We start from the raw sequence: 16890 nt of genomic DNA, 5'->3' as shown, positions 1-16890 counted from the left end.
TGTTATAAGACCTGCTAATGTTATTGGATATAACCTACCTGTCTGAGCCTGTCCAGGGTCAAGATACTCTCCACAGCTGACACACCTTTGATGTATTTCTCGATGTACGTCTCCCCGTCCACGGCAGACACCTCGTTCTGTGACGCGGCCATCTGGGCCAAGGTCTCCATGTCTTCTAGGTCCTCAGAGCCCTACAATAGACAGGTCATTCAGTTAGGTCACTCACTCAGTGAGGTCACTCACTCAGTGAGGTCATTCAGTTAGGTCACTCACTCAATTAGGTCATGTGGCCAGAAATGTCACTTACTTGGTTAGATCACTCACTTGCTTAGGTCATTCACTCAGTTACATCACGCACTCAGTGATTCTAAAACTTTACCTTCATGTACCCTAACTTTAATTCCTTCTAATTACACCAAAATACATACACCACACTTATTTAGTGATTTTAAATATCTTCTAGTACCCAAACATAATTTTGTTCCAGACAAAATAATATTCATTTTACTAACTTGAATATTTATTTTACTGTAAAATTTCAAATCTCCTCATATTAAGCAACAGTTAAAATCTGACTAAGACATTGTAACATTCTAGTTTTTCAATAAAAGAGCTACATTACTTTAGGGGATAATATGTCTTCAGATGGGTAAAATAACAAAAGATCACTTAAAAAACCAACCACATATTTATTGAATCACTGAATGAGTTTTAAAATTTGTTGCCTCTAAAGGAGTAAACAAAGATCAAAAACCCACCTTGGGCATGTTAGAAACAACTTCATAAGTCACACCACTAGCAGCCAGACAATCCTGGAGATAAAAAAATTAAGTCAGAAATCTCATCAAGCTAATCAGATGCTGTGAATGTTTATAAGTCAGAAATCTCATCAAGCTAATTAGATGCTGTGAATGTTTATAAGTCAGAAATCTCATCAAGCTAATTAGATGCTGTGAATGTTTATAAGTCAGAAATCTCATCAAGCTAATTAGATGCTGTAAATGTTTATAAGTCAGAAATCTCGTCATGCTAATTAGATGCTGTGAATGTTTATAAGTCAGAATTCTCGTCAAGCTAATTAGATGCTGTAAATGTTTATAAGTCAGAAATCTCGTCAAGTTAATTAGATGCTGTGAATGTTTATAAGTCAGAAATCTCGTCAAGCTAATTAGATGCTGTAAATGTTTATAAGTCAGAAATCTCGTCAAGCTAATTAGATGCTGTGAATGTTTATAAGTCAGAAATCTTGTCAAGCTAATCAGATGCTGTGAATGTTTATTTAACTGTTAAGTTTAGCCAAACTCTACTGACCGTGCCCACGATCCTGTTCTTCAGCATGTTAGTGAAGGAGGTCAGCCCTTGTTTCTTGTAGATGTTGATACAGATCCTCTTGCGTAGGACCAGCTCAATGGTGGCCGGGTGGCTCAGTCGCACGACAGCCTTGAGGATCATGTACACGCGCTCGTTGGCAGGTGTGATGCGATTCAGGTGCACAGAGTCGTGGAGAGACGAGTCCCACGACGCAAATGCACACACCTGTAATTAGGATTTGATTGAGTTAATTAAGTGTCTGATAAGCCAATAACTAATTAAAAGAATTTTATTATGATCAAGAAATTTATTAGATATAAAAAGCTTTTTATATTATAATCAAACAAATTGATTGTAAGCAATTAATGAATGGATTATTATATTTTTTGTACTATCAAGATAAAGTATAAAAGTATGCATGAAAATTGAAATTTAAAATTATTTTAGCTTCACTGTTTAATATTTGAAATTAAATAAAAATGAAACACTATTTAGCTTTTAAAATTTTTAATTCAGCCAATTCTAATTCAAGAATACACTATACACTAAACTGAGGTCATAGAAACAGCTGAACTCTAATTCACTTGCCTCTTGGATCCTCAGGTTCGAAAGGCAACTTAACTAATTCAATAAGTGTTTGTACATGTCTTTGTAAATAGTACATTCTCAGCTTGTCTATAGAACTACACAGACCTGTCTGCGTTTCTTATTGTTTGCCTATATGCCAATAGTCTACAGTGTTTACAGACAGTACTTCTCTTGTCTGTCTACAGTACTTTGCTGGCCTGTCTACAGTACTTGTGCTGTCTGTGTACTAGCCTGTGTACCAGTGCTGACTGCCCGTACACTACTTACATTGTCCTTCTCTGTGTACCAGTGCTGACTGCCCGTACACTACTTACATTGTCCTTCTCTGTGTACCAGTGCTGACTGCCCGTACACTACTTACATTGTCCTTCTCTGTGTACCAGTGCTGACTGCCCGTACACTACTTACATTGTCCTTCTCTGTGTACCAGTGCTGACTGCCCGTACACTACTTACATTGTCCTTCTCTGTGTACCAGTGCTGACTGCCAGTACACTACTTACATTGTCCTTCTCAGTGTAGCTCTTGATGATGGGCAGCTGGACGTAGTCGGTGCTGTGTTCCTTGGGGAGGATGGAGTTGATACCCACAGCCTGCAGACCTTCTTTAGCATTGGGGGCGCTCATGTCATCAGCTGGACATTAAACAAACTTTCATGTTAACATATAGGATAAAACCAATAGGAAAATATAAATTCTAATGACATACAACAAACGTAAGTGAATGGAGTCAGGACTGATGACATACAACAAACAATGGAGTCAGTAACTGATGATATACAACAAACAAGCAAGTGGAACCAGGAACTGACCATTGAGATCCAGGAAAAGAACTGGTGTGTGTTCCTCTAGGTTGGGTGGTGGGGTCCTGTTAAACATCAAGGTCAATCATTATAATTTGTTTAATTAGCTAATCAATTACCAGCTGCTTAAAGAAGACTAATCAGAACTTAAACAAACTTGACTAAACCAAACATTATTTAAAAAAAACAACACCTGAAATCAACTGTACCTATGATTAACCTAACTAACCCCAACAAAACCAATCCTAACCAACTCTAAAGCCATCTTCACTACAACTCACCAGTCAGCTGGGGCCCCTGGGATATTGCTGCCAGGGGAGGGAACTAGCACAGCATTTCTCTCCTCAGTCAGACACACCCACTGTTCAATCAGAGCTCTCTCCCTTTCAGAGTCCGCCTCAGATTTGTCTGAAGTAAAAACAAACTTGTCAATAAAGTGTTTGGTTATGCTGTTAATTAGGTGTTTGGTTATGCTGTTAATTAGGTTTTTGGTTATACTGTTAATAAGGTGTTTGATAATACTGTCAGTAAGGTGTTTGGTTATACTGTTAATAAGGTGTTTGGTTATACTGTTAATAAGGTGTTTGATAATACTGTCAGTAAAGTGTTTGGTTATGCTGTTAATTAGGTTTTTGATAATACTGTCAGTAAGGTGTTTGATAATACTGTCAGTAAGGTGTTTGGTTATACTGTTAATAAGGTGTTTGGTTATACTGTTAATAAGGTGTTTGGTTATACTGTTAATAAGGTGTTTGGTTATACTGTTAATAAGGTGTTTGATAATACTGTTAATAAAGTGTTTGGTTATACTGTTAATAAGGTGTTTGGTTATACTGTTAATAAGGTGTTTGGTTATACTGTTAATAAGGTGTTTGGTTATACTGTTAATAAGGTGTTTGGTTATACTGTTAATAAGGTGTTTGATAATACTGTTAATAAGATCACTGGTTAAATAGCATAGATATTATTTAAATTTACTCATAAGCATGAAGGAAAAACAATTATCTCATAGATGAGGTATAACAAACTTGTTTTAAGTTAACAATGGGAAATAACACAGGCATTATTGGCAATAGCTTCAACATTACTTTATTAACTAGGGGGAATTATATTGACATTATTTATTTAACTAGGGGGAATTATATCGACATTTATTTAACTAGGGGGAATTATAATTATATCGACATTATTTATTTAACTAGGGGGAATTATATCGACATTATTTATTTAACTAGGGGGAATTATAATTATATCGACATTATTTATTTAACTAGGGGGAATTACATCAACATTATTTAACTAGGGAGAATAACATCAACTTTATTTATTTAACTAGGGGGAATTATATCGACATTATTTATTAACTAGGGGTAATTACACCAATCTCATTTATTAACAAATGGGCAATAACATCAACAGTATTTAATTAACAAGGGGGAATAAGACTAACCATTCTCTAACTAGGGGAAATAATTTAATGTCACCTATCTAGAAGAATAACTGTACCTTAAGTTAAAGTCAGGGCACTAACAATAGACTTAGTTTAAAGTGAGGGAGCCCCACTGACCTTGCTTGTTGATCAACTTTTGAATTTGTTCGTCCAGATACTTTTTGCGCCTGGCCAAAGCTTTTGACCAGTGGTCTCTCAGGACAGTCAGGTCCTCCTCCTGGTAGGAGTCCAGCCCCTTCTGGAGGCGGGACCTGACGCAGACGCAGCCAATGGCAAGAGAGGAGATGGACTCACAGATGAGGGGGAGGGTACCAGAGTTGGCCACTGGCCGCACTCTGACCAGGACCCTTCTAGAGTGGCCCTGTCAATGTTAGATAAATGTGACTGTTAATGTTTTGGTCAACTATAGCTGTAAACATATCTAATGATGTGCAATATGTTTAACATTTCTAATGTTCTATTTCACGCAAATATTTGATTTAACAACTTGCTCTTCTGGTATAGAGGTTGACTCTCTGAGATGACAAAAATTATCTGTCTGCACTTTTTTCTAGGTTGGCTGCACGTAGTTTCTGTCTGAACGGCACTATTTATCTGTCTGAGCTACACTATTTAACTGAGTTGCACAATTGACTTATGCTAGCTGCACTATTTAACTGAGTTGCACAATTTACCAATTTTAGCAGCACTATTTAACTGAGTTGCACAATTTACCTATGCTAGCTGCACTATTTAACTGAGTTGCACAATTTACCTATGTTAGCTGCACTATTTAACTGAGTTGCACAATTTACCTATGTTAGTTGCACAATTTACCTATGCTTGCCGCACTATTTACCTGTCGGAGCTGCATGACGCCAGCACATGGAACATCAGGTTTTGGTGTCACCTCCACGGCTGTGTAGTCCCCTTGATCATTCAGCTCGTGGATCTCTGCCCAGAATTCAATCTTCCTCATCACCTCATTCCACCTGCACAAACCACAGCCACATTAGGGGATGTGTACGTGTGGATGTGCACATATGTATTTGTACATGTGTATCTGTACAGCTTTTTTCCATTACTTCACACTTGTTAATTTGTATGCGTGCAAATAAATGTAACTTTCCCCCCACTTCAGACATATATTTGCATGTGTGTTGTGTACATGAGAATCCAGAAGGATACCTAACTTATATGTAAGTGTTAAGCTTTGTATTCCTCACTCCAGAAACATTTTAATTTTATACATTTTGTAGCACAAAATTGTGTACAATTCAGTTTTTTAAAATTAGCTTTCATTGCTTTCCCATTCTTCTTTTATTTATACATTTCAGTCCTTTAATTAATTAAGTACAGCAAGTAAATACATATGACCAAGGATCTTTTTAAAACTTCATCGCATTAATAAAGCTGTTATAGCCAGTGGCATGTATTATTACCCACAAGAGGGAGATAACTATAAAGCAGCAAGGGGGATAATAAATAAAATAAATCAAGGAAAATTAAAGAAACAAAAGAGATTATAGAAAAAGACAGGTAAGGGAGAGAATAAAGAAATAGATGGACCCACCGGTCAGCAACAGAGCGGGACTTGGCTTGTGCTGAGTCGCTCATCACAACATCTTTACCAAAGCCCTGACTGCGATGGCCCCACACCTCAATAGAGAGGGCACCATCAGCACAGTGTTCAATAAACTCTTCTGTGATGGGTACTCGGATCAGCTGAGATCAAAACACACAATTAATCATTACGATATGCTTAGGACATTTCGTTTAACTTGGCATTTTTTTTAATAAAAGATTTTTTGTTTTTATTTATGGAGCTAATTCAACTTGTAATTAATAATTTAATATCATATAGATGACACTGACTACAAAATATGCTAGTGTCTAGAAAATGGATAAACTGTACTTCATCTGCCTTATGGACTTTGTTCAGTACTTGTAGTTGTGGCCAAACGTTCATACTATAGGGCAAAGTGCAGACCATACTGCCCAATGATATGTTAAGTCAAAGAAACAAACTACTTTAGTCAGCAAAATAGACTTCTAAAGTTCAACTGTAGGAAACAATTTGGTCCTTGTATTCCTCCAAAGCCTAAAACCTTTAAGCTTGAATTAGAACATTTTTTCTAACAAAGACAGCAGAACGTCAGCACTAACCCTCTCATGGTTGAAGTCAAAGTTGACTGTTCTGTCATCCTTCCTGGTCACAGTTTCAGGGTTGATGTAAGGGGGGACGACACAGGCCTCAGACTCCCCCCAGAAGGAGTACTGGCAGAAGACAAAGTTGGACAGCGCCAGGGGTAGGCCCCGGGCCTCTTTGATGCACACCTGAAACATTGCACTCTCATTACACTCACACCTGTAACATTGCACTCTCATTACACTCACACCTGAAACATTGCACTCTCATTACACTCACACCTGTAACATTGCACTCTCATTACACTCACACCTGTAACATTGCACTCTCATTACACTCACACCTGAAACATTGCACTCTCATTACACTCACACCTGTAACATTGCACTCTCATTACACTCACACCTGTAACATTGCACTCTCATTACACTCACACCTGAAACATTGCACTCTCATTACACTCACACCTGTAACATTGCACTCTCATTACACTGACATTTTAGTCAAATTTAGCATGTGAATAAATCAACTTTTTATGACTGAAATAAATATTTTGTTGGCCTATAAATGCACACTATAGAAAACATGACAACAGAATTTGTTGTGAGTTCCTGCATAATAAAATAAAGTTTCACATAAACTGTTGTGACCTTAATGTCCATTTTAAATATTCATTAAAATATTGTGTGCCAAATTAGATATTTGTAATAAAAAATAATGTTTTTTTTTGTAGAGGTTTTATTCTAAGTAAAATTAAAAAAAAAAAATATGTTGGTAACTGTGAACCAAGAATTCTAAACATGATACACTTATAATTTAAAAATGAATTAAAATTATATTTGACCTAAAATGTCCAATTAATTAAGGTAGAAATTGAGGAAGTATGAGTTACCTTAATGAGCAGTGGAGCTCCCATAGGGACAGTGTTGTCCTCATCATTATCAGCAGCCATGTCCACGTAGCGGTCAAGCACAGCTCCACCTAACTTGGAGATCTCTATATGAAGTTTACCAGCAACCTGGGGACACATTGGGGTCAATTCAAGTTTACAACTCATTTAAAAAAACTTTAACATAAGACATTGTTTGGCTATAAAACTTAAAAACATTGGGAAATCAATTTAAAAACTAATTCTGAAATAATATCATAACTGGACCAAAGACATCTAAATATAAGAACAGCACTTTACTGAACTAAAAAAAAGCACTTTAAAATTCCTGTTGCTTTTTGTAGTAATATAATCGGAGAAACTCATTTATATAGTAATCTGTTCTGTGTGTAATTTAATACATGTGGTTGTAAAATAAGAAATTAATCTTATTCAACTTTGGTTGTTTTTATAAAAAAAAAAAATTAATTCCATGATTGAAAGCAAATAGAAAAATACTGCGATGGAACAACCAAGGGAAGTAAGAGAGTAAAAGACAAAAATGTGAGAGTTGAGTGAATGACGGCACTGACCTCCCCTTGTTGGCTGATGATGGGCACGTGATAGTCCAGCTTGACGTCATGGAACAGACACTCCAGGAAGATGTTGGCCACACCGATCAGGTTGTGGTTCTCCTGCGACTCATAGAATGGGTCGCCCAGCATAGGTGGCCCAATGTCCTGGTGACACAGAGGTCAACAATCATTGGATGAACAACATCACACTAACTATAAACAAACTATAAACATAAGGTAGCAGTTGCCCTTACTTAAATTAGCCTTGGCATCTCTGTTTATATTTGAATTACTTTTAGATTACTTTATAATAAAAAACAATCTCCATATAAAAATATATAACATTTTTGAGTAGATCTTGTTTCATTAACATTTTTAAAAATTCATTTGATTTATGAGAAATGAGGAAGCCCTAGAAATATAATTATTAACCTAAAAAAACTTTTATCTTTAAAATCCTCCACAACAAAAAAAGCTCTCTTCTACTGACATTCAAAAAAACACAACACAACTAAACATCAATAGTGAATTTTACAATGAAACATTACAAGATCCAACCCTAGCACAATCTTACAATCCTCATCTAATGCATTGGTAGAGTAGCCTACAAAATAGGTGCCTAATGGTGTATTAAAAACTCAAACAAGGAACCTTATCAGCTGATAGGACAGGTTCATTCCTAGCTGCTGCTGAATGAAAAGTAAACTACAGTGTAATGTACACATTGTATCCATTCATCACATATATTGACAGGTGTAAATTATTTCTTTAGAAAACTTTACCAACAAGTTATTTATTAAGAAAAAAATCATGAATAAGGCAAGTAGAAATTAAACAAATAAACAAGAACACTGTCTACAGTTTAAAAATTTAGACAACATCAAGATCGAAAAAAACCTGGCTATATACTGTGCAGATATAAACAAACTTAAATAACTGAACACTGTAATACTTAGCAAACTTACTACAAAGATAATTTTATAAGTTTAGATTAATGTGTAGGGGGGGGGGTGGAAGCAGGCGTTGTAACTGAAATAGCAATATTAACAGAGAGTGATATGGCGTTGAAATATCACTCTCTGTTAATATTGCTAAGTTTAGATTAATAAACAGTAAATTTAACTTTAAATTGTGATCTGGATTTGAATATTAAAAAAAAATTATTCACTGTTTTTAACCACTGTATTCTGATTGTAAGAGATTTCTCAAAATGTAAAACTATTTAAAATGAATGTTTAAAAAATCCAACAAAAAAGAAAGCATACTTTACAGTCTGTGAAAAAATAAAAACACAGCTTTGACTAAACACCAACACAATATCTAATTTGAAAATACTGAGTTACCTTAGTTGTTTATTCAAAAATAATTCATTAAATGTAACAAAACTGAAATATTTGAAATATAGAAACTACTAAATTTGTAATCTTTGAAAAATCTGTTGAAGCCATCTTAAAAATCCTTTCTTTCTAGATGTCAACAAATAGAGGCTCACTTATATATTTTCTTAAATTATCTTTAAAGCTAGCATATAATATGATATGATAATATAATTATTATAAATACATTATCTTTATTTTATCAAAATGAGAATAGTATTTTTTAAAATCTTAAATACTGTAATCATTGAAAGATTTATTTTTAATTAATTCAGTTGAGGAGGAGATTTGCAATGCCAGTTATTAAAGGATGAATCTTTGGGTGTTAACATTTTTATTAAAGGATGCATTTTTGGGTGTTAACATTTTTATTAAAGGATGCATCTTTGGGTGTTACCATTTTTATTAAAGGATGCATCTTTGAGTGTTAACATTTTTTAAATTAAAGGATGCATCTTTAAAGGATGCATCTTTGAGTGTTAACATTTTTTAAATTAAAGGATGCATCTTTAAAGGATGCATCTTTGAGTGTTAACATTTTTACTATTACAAAAATCCAAATTTTGTGTGTGTCCTCCACACTGCAGACCCCTCCTCACCTGCCAGCCTAAGCATTTGAAGCAGAACAAACATGCAAACACAAACCCCAGCAATGACAGAGCTGTCTAAATCTTCAGTGAAAGATTCCTCTACCATCATGGGCCCCCCGCTGGCCTTGCGGTCGTTGTACATGTCCCTCATATCAATGACCTTGTTCTCCAACTTCTCCAGGGACCAGATCTGACTGCTGCGGTTCTTCCTCTTCACCAGAATGGCTGGCTCACTCACAAACGCTCCACGCTGGGGGGAGACGGACAACAGTGGTCAAGTTGGTTTGGTTTGACACAACATGCACACAAACCTAAGATTGGGTTACTGACTATAATCATGATGAATGAAAAGGCTGATGACTTTGTTGATAGAGGTATATAATTTTTGATGGACAAAATTTGTGAAGGGTAAAATTTTTAGCAGGTGAAAATTAAAGGGGGATTTTTGTTAAGGAGAAAATTTTCGGTTGATGAAAGTTATGGGGTATAAAATTTAATTAGACTTGTGATTGATGCAAGTGATTTGCGACAATAAAAAAAAAGGGAAATCGTCAACTATACAAGGTTTGCAATTTATGGATTGAACAAAATTTGAAGAAAGTTTTGGACAGACTGTTAGATGTTTCCTGTAGCTCTATAATGAACACAAATTAAACAAAAAAAAACTAGAATAAAATGAACTGAATCAATTTGTTCAAAACATCAAGACATCAAAGAGTTAAGCATATACAGACACTAGTTTCTATTAAAATAGTTTTTTTTTTCTCAAAAATGTTTTTAAAAAAAATCCATTATTCATGACAGCTTAACTACAAGGTAAGGAGAGATCATCTGAATAAACTTGGTGCTAATTGATCAAAAGCTTACCAGATATTATTGATCAGAAGCTTAGCAGATGATATTGGTCAGAAATGAGCAAAGCATTATAGACCAGAGCAAAATTATTTCTATGATGTGATGGATTACAGCTTATAATGACAAGACTGGCTTATGGTTTTTTGACTGACTAAAGGATCAATGATGTGACTGACTAAATGTTTCCATGACAGACTAAATGTTCCCATGACTGACTAAATGTTCCCATGACTGACTAAATGCTCCCATGACTGACTAAATATTGCCATGACTGACTAAATGTTGCCATGACAGACTAAATGTTGCCATGACAGACTAAATGTTGCCATGACTGACTAAAGGTTCCCATGACTGACTAAATGTTCCCATGACTGACTAAATGTTCCCATGACTGACTAAATGTTCCCATGACTGACTAAATGTTCCCATGACTGACTAAATGTTCCCATGACTGACTAAATGTTCCCATGACTGACTAAATGTTCCCATGACTGACTAAATGTTCCTATGACTGACTAAATGTTCCCATGACTGACTAAATGTTCCCATGACTGACTAAATGTTGCCATGACTGACTAAATGTTGCCATGACTGACTAAATGTTCCCATGACTGACTAAATATTGCCATTACTGACTAAATATTGCCATGACTGACTAAATGTTGCCATGACTGACTAAATGTTGCCATGACTAACTAAATGTTCAAATGACTGAATAAATGTTCCCAAGACTGACTAAATGTTCCCAAGACTCACCCGTCTGTTTGGACTGAGGTTGGTGGCGGGGATCTGCAGGGTCACATGGAACTCTGTCAGCTTGCCCATCTCCTGGGCCAGGATGTTGGCCTCCCTGACCAGGGCGTTGGCCTTGACCACCTCCTCCCTCAGCTTGACCAGGCTTTGTTTGAACATCATCTCCCTGTCATCATCAACACAAGTCACATTAACATCTTTGTTTAACATCATGATGTGATCATCAACACAAGTCACATTAACATCTTTGTTTAACATCATGATGTCATCATCAACACAAGTCACATTAACCTTCTTGTTTAACATCATGATGTCATTATCAACACAACATTCCCCTATAACATCCTTGTTGAACATAACATGGCCATCAACAGAACAACCCTAACACACATCTTGGTTTAACATCATCTAGTTATCAACCCAACAATCTATGTGAACATCCCTGTTGAACATAGACAATGAACTGCACCAAAACATGAAGGTATAGGGCACATGTGTTTACTGTTATAAGTAGAACCAGCTGTGTACTGGGCAGGGAAATTAATCTTGGTGGTTGTTATCTGATCTTATGGTGATAAAAACTTGACACTCTCTGGTGTAGGGCTTCTCAAACTAGGGAGGTTACAGGGGTCATGTGGGGCTACAGGGGTCATGTGGGGCTACAGGGGTCATGTGGGGCTACAGGGGATCTCAAACTAGGGAGGTTACAGGGGTTCTCAAACTGGGAGGCTACAGGGGTTCTCAAACTGGGAGGCTACAGGGGATCTCAAACTAGGGAGGTTACAGGGGTTCTCAAACTGGGAGGCTACAGGGGTTCTCAAACTGGGAGGCTACAGGGGATCTCAAACTAGAGAGGTTACAGGGGTTCTCAAACTGGGAGGCTAAAGGGGTTCTCAAACTGGGAGGTTACAGGGGATCTCAAACTGGGAGGCTACAGGGGTTCTTAAACTAGGGAGGCTACAGGGATCATGTGGGGCTACAGCCTGACTGAAAGAACTGCATTATGAGTCACAAATTACAGCGTAAAACCCTAGATCTCAAACTTGTAACAAGCAACAAAAAAGCAATTACATAAACCTCTTTTTTTTAAACTTGTAAAAGAAAAAAGAGCTCTTTTCAATGACTAGAGTAAAGACAAACACAATCTGACAGAGGACATTCATCATAACAATAACACTGCACAGACCATGAGAGAAATCAATAGAATGTAATTAAATGTCTTTGTTTGTGTAATCTAGTAAGTGTAATCTGGCAAGGGAGAGAACAAGGTGGAGAAATTTGAAATAAAAAACAAAGATTACAGGCACCAAGGAAACAAATATTTAAAACAATAATAAGAAAGTGTGAAATCAAACATTTTTTTTAGCATATATACACAATTGAGGGTTGAATTTCACATTGCAAAGCACAACTTGTCTTAACTTTTTTCATGTTAGCTAACTGTTAAACATTACATTCATAGCGCCAGAGTTAGTTTTCAGCAAAACATTTTACCACATATGTTCTAGGCCTAATTGTATTCCCCCCCCCCCCAATTTCTATTGACCTAATGAACCATTAATTACTGATGGCCATTATGTAATAAAACAACTGAAATTTTAATTAACTCTAACCTTATCTTTCAATTAATTAATAAATTAATGTAAAACTAAAATTTTGATACATTTTTTTTTACAGTGAGTGATGTCCCTAATGGAACAGGAGGCTCAAAGGGCAGAATGGCACTAATGGGGCAGACGGAGATGGGAGAAGAATAACAAAGTAGGGGCAGAGACAATCAAAATAGAAGGAGAGGTGATAGAACCAGACTATTCCAATGTCAAATCTCAAATATAATTAACTGTAAAGACTTGACCACCTGTCCATTTACATACTAATATATATATATATATATATATATATATATATATATATATATATATATATATATATATATATATATATATATATAGTAAGTTCATAAGTAATTACCTTGTACATATAGGCCTAATAAAAAAAGTTCTTCATAAGTTATAAGCCCATTTAATCAGGTCTTAAAACTTGGCCTACAGATTTCAATACCTAACTACAGAGGTCACCACAGCTCCTGGGTATTGCAACCTCCATTAACCGCACACTCCACCAGAACACACAAGTGGGCCAAGTCTCTCTCCCAGCACAAACAATAACACCATTTGTACCAACAGCTCATGGATTTATATGCTGCCACTTCATGTTCCCAGCACAAAGGGGAAACCACTAGCGTTAAGTTGAATGACCTGTCTAATTGCTTCCCCTTGTATCAAGCTTAATCACTATTAATGCAAATGTTAAATCTATAAACCAAGGGGTCTGAGAGGGGAGGGAAGCGCGGCCCAACTACAAGGAAAGGAAATGGCCTTCTAGTCCCAGCCAATCAGATTCAAGCAATCAGAGACGGTCAAAGTTGGCTCCAGGAGAAATCTTGCCAAGTGGAAAAAAGTAAAAGCCGTACCGCAAACTATGGGTGGGGATATGTGGGTGGGGATATGTGGGGGGGGGGGGGGTGAAGACAGTCCAATACCAATAGTCGTTAATCACATTTCTTTTTAGAACTACGAGATAAAATCAAGGTTTAAGACAAAACAAAGTTTGACTAATCTATCTTCTATATATATAATTCTCCTCTTCGAGCCGTTAGAAAACAAGCTGCAAACGCTCTCCCTACCTCCCCACCCCTACATGGTTTTAGTGAGCTGTGTTCACTCTAAATGTTTACAAGCAGAGCCAACGATTTTAAACGTAGGGGGGGGGGGGAGGGGGGGGGAAGGAAGGGGGGGGGGTTATGGTCCTTAACGAGCTACTTATAGTGTTTTAAAGAAATATTTTCAGTGGCAGCGTTGGTACTGTCGAATTCACAAATTATGAATTATTGAAAATTAGAAACAACTAAATAGCGGCGTATGTTATGCCGCGGGCCGGCTCGTACATTTTAAACTGGCTAATTAACAGGGCATAATTTCAACTAGCCATGTACTCGGTATTGAATAACTACATACTTTAGTCACGTAAAACATACTGAGATTTGAGCCAATCTGTAGGTTCTAAGAGTAGAAAATATGTCAGCACCGTTTCCCATCAGGAATCATATATCTATATGTGGTTTTAAACCTACTTTAACTAATGTCGCCACCCCATGTAAATAAATATCTGAAAGAAACCCTGTTTCAGAGTAATTTCAGTATAATATATAGGTTCTTACAAACGTATAGTCAACCACTTTCTCTATACAAAAAAAAATTATCTAGTCGTCAACAGAGCATTTTAATTTAAGAAGTAGGCCTACAACTACACATTTTAAAATTAGCGAATACAAACTCCCCCTACACTCCCTTTAAATACAACACATCCGCTTAAACACACTTGTTTGTAAGAAATCCAGGTCTAGTTCATTTTTACCCTTATTTATTTTAAATATCAGTTACTTTAGAAAGATTGTCAGGCATGAATATCAGTTACTTTAGAATGATTGTACTGTCGAAACTAATACAACCAGGTCTTGACGATCAAGTTTATTATTTATTCTACATACACAGGCGAAGGTTTCCTTACGGTACAAGGCAAGATTAGTCATGGGAATTTGTTTTTCAATTACCGATCAAAGACGTGTATCATACAAGCTTACTGTAAAAGGATACCCGTGATGAAATAAAGGACAGCTACTCTCGCCTACCAAACACAAACAAGGGGGTTAACTCAAGTATAATTTGTTGTGACAAGGGGAGAGAACCACGTTGGGATATCGTATCAAGGGAATGGTTGTACAGAGATGGTAGATCCAAACAATCGTTGATCAGTTGTGTACGACCAGGGGCCAGTCTCACAGAACACTATGGGTCAACTCCACGCAGAGGTCAGATCAAGAAAACTATGGGTCAGTTCCGGAAAACTATAGGTCAGATCCAGAAAACTATGTCAGTTCCGGAAAACTATAGGTCAGTTCCGGAAAACTATGGGTCAGTTCCGGAAAACTATAGGTCAGATCCAGAAAACTATGTCAGTTCCGGAAAACTATAGGTCAGTTCCGGAAAACTATGGGTCAGTTCCGGAAAACTATGGGTCAGTTCCGGAAAATTATATGTCTGTTCCGGGCTCCACGCAACCCAGGGTCAGTTCCGGAAAACTATAGGTCAGTTCCGGAAAACTATGGGTCAGTTCCGGAAAATTATGTCTGTTCCGGGCTCCACGCAACCCAGGGTCAGTTCCGGAAAACTATAGGTCAGTTCCGGAAAACTATGGGTCAGTTCCGGAAAACTATAGGTCAGTTCCGGAAAACTATGGGTCAGTTCCGGAAAATTATATGTCTGTTCCGGGCTGCACGCAAACCAGGGTTAGTTCCGGAAAACAATGAGTCAGCTCCACGCAAGCAGGGGTCAGTCTTATAAAACTACGGGTCAGGTTGCTATTACAAGCAATTTGTACCAGACACCCCGGGGTCGGGACGCCACGATACCAACACGGTCGAGGATTACGTCACAGCTAATTAACGCCTGCCGGTCGCATGAAATCAGAGAGCCGGTATAAATACAGGGTTCAACGAACCGTCTTGGTCCAGCCGGCCAGGGGAAGTAATTTGATTTGGGACTGGGCTTGATAATACTAGGGGAGGTGCCGGGACCCGTTGACCTTCACCTTGGTGTGTGTGTGTGTGAGTTGCGGACACACAAACCATTTGGCACGTTAGTACCGGGGAGATGAACACTGGGAGCTCATGTGTACATAAACTGGACGTCTCGGGCTGAAGTACTCACGCTAAAAGCATCAGGACAAGTCTTAAGACTGAGGGTGAAAGTTGACGCTGTAACAGAGGGGAAGTCGTGACCGGTCATTGAACCATACAGGTGAGTGAAGGTGAATAATTCATGTGTTTCTACACTAGTGCAGGGCTGGGTCAACTTGTGGCTAACAGGACCCGATGTTGAGGAATCTTTAGAGCAGTAGCGTACGCAGGGGAGGAGCAGGGGGAGCGGCCGCTCCCCCTCTGGCCATTTTCAGCAAAGTGGCGCCTTTTTGGAAACTTTTTAATCTCAACGTTTTAAACAATGATATTTGTTAAAAAAATATTTTTGGTCGTGCCGACCAAAAATATTTATTAATATTATTATTTTTAAATTTACTTATGAGCAAACTGCGTAGAGGTGGGGAAATTTTGACAAGGTCAACAACGTCATCACGATGGAGTAGTAGTATTCTTACAGTTTGGGCGATAGTGATTCCGATTACAAATTATATGAAACAGTTACAACCCCCTCCCCCATGGACCCCTCTGTAAAAAAAAATATTGTCATAATATTTAAATACCACTGCTACTTATTTAAATCTATTTCTGTAAAGTATATTCATGTAATATATATATTTGTGTAACATATATGTATATTTAGAACAGTCATCTAAAAACTGACGCTATGTTAACTCTGAGTTGGTTATCCCCCCCCCCCCCACACACACACACCTCACCACAACAATAGTGTAGAGCGACATTAATGTCACACCTAGGTATTCACTGGGTTGGATAATTGACCTAAAGTGACCGTACAGCAGAGGCGTAGCTATGGGAGGGTGGGTGGGGCGGCCGCC

General features: G+C 37.3%; 1 protein-coding gene across 8 annotated transcripts in view; it reads right to left on the bottom strand.

Moving 5' to 3' along the window:
* LOC131949721 (kinesin-like protein KIF13B) overlaps nucleotides 1-16890 on the bottom strand; it is a 279264-nt gene that overhangs the window by 19306 nt on the left and 243068 nt on the right. For 7 of the 8 annotated variants that reach the window (XM_059311582.1, XM_059311583.1, XM_059311585.1 and 4 more), the window contains exons 18-31: nucleotides 11299-11461; nucleotides 9743-9937; nucleotides 7740-7886; nucleotides 7171-7296; nucleotides 6296-6466; nucleotides 5703-5854; nucleotides 4989-5121; nucleotides 4268-4511; nucleotides 2982-3108; nucleotides 2710-2765; nucleotides 2402-2532; nucleotides 1312-1536; nucleotides 759-812; nucleotides 39-191 (exon numbers count right to left, since the gene is read on the bottom strand). In XM_059311582.1, the coding sequence (XP_059167565.1) occupies nucleotides 39-191; nucleotides 759-812; nucleotides 1312-1536; nucleotides 2402-2532; nucleotides 2710-2765; nucleotides 2982-3108; nucleotides 4268-4511; nucleotides 4989-5121; nucleotides 5703-5854; nucleotides 6296-6466; nucleotides 7171-7296; nucleotides 7740-7886; nucleotides 9743-9937; nucleotides 11299-11461 (2077 nt within the window). The remainder of the gene's footprint in view (nucleotides 1-38; nucleotides 192-758; nucleotides 813-1311; nucleotides 1537-2401; nucleotides 2533-2709; nucleotides 2766-2981; nucleotides 3109-4267; nucleotides 4512-4988; nucleotides 5122-5702; nucleotides 5855-6295; nucleotides 6467-7170; nucleotides 7297-7739; nucleotides 7887-9742; nucleotides 9938-11298; nucleotides 11462-16890) is intronic. The other variant, XM_059311589.1, reaches the window with a different exon arrangement.

This window comes from Physella acuta, unplaced genomic scaffold (assembly GCF_028476545.2).
Source record: "Physella acuta isolate Inbredline_101_S28 unplaced genomic scaffold, ASM2847654v3 ptg000710l, whole genome shotgun sequence".
Lineage (NCBI taxonomy): Eukaryota > Metazoa > Mollusca > Gastropoda > Physidae > Physella > Physella acuta.
The sequence above is the reverse complement of the archived record's forward strand: the minus strand, read 5'-3'. Positions and strand labels throughout refer to the sequence as shown.